The sequence below is a fragment of the Aplysia californica genome, unplaced genomic scaffold (genome assembly GCF_000002075.1).
Source record: "Aplysia californica isolate F4 #8 unplaced genomic scaffold, AplCal3.0 scaffold00035, whole genome shotgun sequence".
Classification (NCBI taxonomy): Eukaryota; Metazoa; Mollusca; class Gastropoda; order Aplysiida; family Aplysiidae; genus Aplysia; species Aplysia californica.
In genome coordinates, this window is record NW_004797305.1 from 145037 (window position 1) to 150376 (window position 5340).

Here is a 5340-nt window from a genome sequence, read left to right on the forward strand (position 1 = left end):
CCCCCCCATCATCTTTACTATCGTCATTTTCCCTCTACTTCTTTTGTATGTTTGTCAATCTCTTTTGAATTGTTATTTCCGGGGTACCTTGAGAGTCGATGCAGACTTCTGTTGAGGCTAGAGAGGTGAACAGAGTAAGCCTGATTCCCTGTTTGGACTTCTCTGTTGACATCCACCCCTTGGCGCTCATATGACCTTATGCAGTTGTGAGCGCTGTAAAACCTTACTAAATACAAAATAATTCTCCAAGATTAAGTGGAGATAAAAGCGGACAAGTATGCATATTATATCAAACTCTTACCGAATCTTGATGCTCTCTTGATGAGGACAATGAATCAATTTCTGGGACTTGATCAAGCAGGGAAATGACTCTCTTTGCCGCAGCTTTTGCTTTGCCCATGTCCGGCATCAGTGCAGAAGCAGAACCGAGGAGTGTGCCACAGAAGAACAGTATCGAAAACACCCTGGGAGATGACATGACACGTACATCACGATGTACATTCATACATCTACATACACACAGTCACAGCCAATCCTCACTGGACTGTCCCCCCGTTGTACATGTACCACGAGCCTGCTTTGCAGCCAGGTTTTGCCAATGTACAAAAAAGCTACGCCTAAATATATAAACATAACATTTACACCTTTCTGAGTCGTGCAGTCCTTATTAAACTATTATAAATTTGCACTGCTGCACCACCAGTGAATTGGCCACCAGAAGTAGACGTACAAGACGCGCAGTACTCACTTGGACTTGGTGGCTGCTTGATAATCTCTTTCCCACATATGTCTCTGATTTTTAAATATTTTTTTTGGTAAGTGCTTTACGGCGCTCGCAATTGCATAAGGTCATATGAGCGCGCGGGACACATTACATTTTTTCAGTTGATAGGAAATTTTGAATTTTGCCCGGGGTGGCCGCCGAAGCCTACTCTTATCGATTTTAGACCAACAAGGGATCTTTAACGTGCGCAACTTGCAAACGGGCCCTCCGAGATTTTTCGCCCTTGTCCGATAAGGCTAAGTGTAGATCTTTCCAACCAGAAGATCAGGGGTGTAACCGAAAGACAGAGTAAGAAGGAGCCAGTGAGTAGCAGTAGAAGAGCTGCAGAAAGAGTCAGGAGCCCAGAGGAGATGGCAAAGGGAGTGAAGGGATGGGGGCAGAAAGTGGAGACGAAAGCAGACGACAGAACATTGCTAGAGAGCAAGAAAGGAGGTGAAAGGAGGCAATTTTAGAACAGAACATTTTTCGATCGCTACCCGGATTCGAACCCAGGACCTTTGAACATCTCTGCGAGTTCAGCCTGTTTTTCACTCTTAACTTGTTACCAATTTGCTCCTGATCTGAGCTGATTATGACAATGATATCAATAAAAAATTTTAATCGCTTGGAGAAAAGTCAAAGGAAGTGCACCACCTCGGCAAAATATCTGGCATCGTCAGATATCAGGCCGATGATCGAAAGGCTGGCGGGCGCCCGTGAGGATTTCATATTGCGAGGACTCACCATACTAATATAATGTACATGAACGTTCTGAAGCGAACCGAGGAAAGACAAGTATCTGTCATCTCTCATTTTGTTACATGCGCAAAACGCGCAAAATGGTTATTTTCGATATTTTGAGATTCCTTTTCGTAATAAATCAACCGGGATTGTTCTGCAGATCATCACTTAACTGTTGTGAAAAAGAAAATGTGTCCAGTTATTATTAAACTGATCTCCTTATTTTACTTTTCGTTTGAGCGCCGAGGAGTTATCAAACACAAATATGAATTCTTACATCATGATGTCATCAGTGTCGATAACACCTTCCTCCACGAGATAGGCGCCGTAGCCGAAGATCACTGCAGGGAACATGAAGTTGGCGGCCTGTGAAACTCCCATCATGAAGCCAACATTAAAAGCGCCGTTCACGGAAGACTCTTTCACCACTGACAACTTGTCTGACACAATGTCGATAAAAGTACTTTCCCTTGAGAGGGCAACAACTGTGCGAACATTCTCTGTTGCTTCTACTGCAGCCTGAGAAAACAACGAAAAACAATATCTGTCTGTCTGTCTGTCTGATTGTCTGTCTACGGCAGTTTTGTAAAACACACAGCTGTTAAACACACACACACACACACACATACACACACACACACACACACACACACACACACACACTCTCTCTCTCTCTCCCTCTCTCTCACACACACACACATACATACATACACACACACACACACACACACACACACGCACACAGAGGTTTTGGAATTGCCGCTTTCCCCCCTTCTTACTTCTTTGCTTTGCGACGATGAAAAGGATTCCAGCAGAACTGGTTATTATTATTATATCATGAAGAAATTTCGGACAGTTTCCCGCTGACTCTCCCCATGTTCCTTTTAAAAACATTTTTGCTCAGAGTAACATAGGCTTAACATTGTCAATACGCTTCCGCAACGCTCATTCAGCCCCCCCCCCCCCCCCCTTCCACACACACACACACACACACACACACACACACACACACACACACACACACACACACACACACACACACACACACACACACACACACACACACACTTTTTCTCCCATTGCGTTTTTCTCTCCTAATTTCCGTTTGCAGTGGGCGGCGAGAGAGTGTTTCATGGCACAGGGTGACAAGACGCTGCCAACTGTGCTAGAGAATGGGAGCATCTCGTTTCCATTTATTACTTTTTTGTGTCAGGAGAGATAATTCGAGTGTTTGAAGGCAATCACTATCAGGTAAAAGAACAATTTAGCGCTCAATTCCAAACTTTCTTGACATAGTACACACATCCGTAGTCTCCTTTTTTTAGGGTCATTTTAGGATAGCCATGAGTTCATTTGCGAATAGCATTTATAAGTTTTATAAGTTATTTTAAGCATGGAAAGAGAGAGACAGGGAGAAAGAGAGAGACACACAGAGAGAGAGAGAGAGAGAGAGAGAGAGAGAGAGAGAGAGAGGGGGGGGGGGGGGGGGCGGGGGGTAGGAATTTACTTAACTTATACTTATATCCACTGATGTTGGTTAGGCTAATTATTGAATGAAGAATAACAGCACCTAACTTTACTGCGAGCTAAATTTAGTTAAGCTGTGGTATTTCTATTTCTAGCGAGCGACTACTATTGCACCAGTTCATGGCGCATCTTGAATCTGATGAAATCGAACTGACGCCACTTAAAAAATTTAGGTCATGCTGGCAGTCGTACAAATTTGCGTTGTCGGACAAGTATAATCTGCTATACTCATATTAACACAATAGCTCTGAATGGATAGTACTAAAGATCTCATACATTTAAAGAGAACAAACGTCTAAATTATGAAAGAAACTAAATGCAAAACGCGAATCACTTGATAATTTTAAGAATAAAGAAAATACAATATTATGTTAACATAGAAAAGCAATTAGGAAAAGGATGCATTCAAGGAAAACGTGGCAGGGTGACACAAAACAATAAGCTTATGCGTGCATCATGCCTACGCAGAACAACTATTGTAGTATCTCCGAGACAGGACACCTAGCGCTGAAAACCCCCCAGTTGCCAAAGGAGCTTTTAGAGAGTCACGCTTCCAAAGGAATGCTACATAGAGAAAGTAGGTCTTTCTACCTTTACTTCTTTATGGTTCTTTTTTTGTTTAAATCCGCCTGTTTTACTTTCCCCCAGTTCTAGATGGCTATTATTTTGACGATAAATCTGCTTTACCCCCTACTGAACCTGGTCCTCATTACCTTTCCTGCATCTAGCAAAGCCTCCTTGATTTCCAAAGAGGCACCTGCTACCCTCTTCATATTCACAAAGCCAGCGCCCATAAGCGCTGGGAGGATGAGCAGAGTGGCTAAAGTTAGACGCCAGCTGTATAGGATAGCAGCCACCACGCCGATGCTAAGACTTGAGACAGCCATCAGCAAAAAGCCCATTTGCGTACCCGTAACCTGGCAAAAAGAGACAGGGGAAAAAAAGTAACTTCATGGATACAAAACATTCATAAACGCAGTTGTCATTTAATAAATACATGTAAATGATAGTTGTAAGCTTACGAATATCTCCACTGATGGAGCAATGTCTATTACAACTACAACCAGTTGGAGTTTCTAAACTGCCAGGGAGTTCTGGCCACCTGAGTTTGTCCTTTTGGAGCACTGAAAACACCACGGAAACCTCTAACCTCTCAATGTTTCTGTGTCAGCAATCACGTGTGGTAATATTCTAAAATATATCGTTTTTCAAAACAAACATCACGTTAAAGCTAATGTGCGCAGACTAAGGGGGAAGAACCACAGATGTTCACTTTTAATGAAACAGAACATTTTAAGTTTGCATGTTAAGACTTCTGTTTCCCCTTACCACCTGTTTAAAAATGGCCACATCTCTAGACTTCTGCAGTTGTTTCTTCTTTTTGCTACGATATTTTTAATAATAGATAGCCAAGGCCCACAACAAGATCCAAGTGGCAGAACCCCCTCAAAAGAGTAGAAATTGGACAGCGGTGCTCCCTTAATCTTCGCATACTTTCCGATGCCCAGATTCAAACTTCTGAATGTTATTTATGAGTTTGCTGCTTGTTTACTTTTAATTGACGTGTATCGCTTTTAAATACTTTCCGCTAACTAAAAAGCCCCTTGGATTCTGAATACTACACACAAAGACTGACTCACCCCTTGAATACGCGCGGCATCAATAGCAAGTCGAGAGGTTAGGGCACCGGTGTTATTCTTGGGGTGATCAAACCACGTCATGTCCTGTAAAATGAAACGTTTATATTATGATACTTTTAAATCAAAACTGCCATAATTAAGCAAGGTCCTTTGTACAACTCTTAGCCTTAAACAGTAACAAACCAACTCACAAATAAATCAACAATTCAACATACAAACAGGCTAATAAATACATATCGCCATCATCATCATCATCATCATCATCATCATCATCATCATCATCATCATCATCATCATCATCACACACACACACACACACACACACACACTTTTTCTCCCATTGCGTTTTTCTCTCCTAATTTCCGTTTGCAGTGGGCGGCGAGAGAGTGTTTCATGGCACAGGGTGACAAGACGCTGCCAACTGTGCTAGAGAATGGGAGCATCTCGTTTCCATTTATTACTTTTTTGTGTCAGGAGAGATAATTCGAGTGTTTGAAGGCAATCACTATCAGGTAAAAGAACAATTTAGCGCTCAATTCCAAACTTTCTTGACATAGTACACACATCCGTAGTCTCCTTTTTTTAGGGTCATTTTAGGATAGCCATGAGTTCATTTGCGAATAGCATTTATAAGTTTTATAAGTTATTTTAAGCATGGAAAGAGAGAGA

At 42.0% G+C, this 5340-nt stretch overlaps 1 protein-coding gene across 1 annotated transcript in view; it reads right to left on the minus strand.

Annotated features, from left to right (window-relative positions):
* Positions 1 to 5340, minus strand: part of LOC101857928 (ATP-dependent translocase ABCB1) — a 37849-nt gene that overhangs the window by 10397 nt on the left and 22112 nt on the right. Inside the window, exons 12-15 of the mRNA XM_013091374.2 lie at positions 4672 to 4755; positions 3745 to 3948; positions 1782 to 2023; positions 302 to 464 (exon numbers count right to left, since the gene is read on the minus strand). Of these exons, the coding sequence (XP_012946828.2) occupies positions 302 to 464; positions 1782 to 2023; positions 3745 to 3948; positions 4672 to 4755 (693 nt within the window). The remainder of the gene's footprint in view (positions 1 to 301; positions 465 to 1781; positions 2024 to 3744; positions 3949 to 4671; positions 4756 to 5340) is intronic.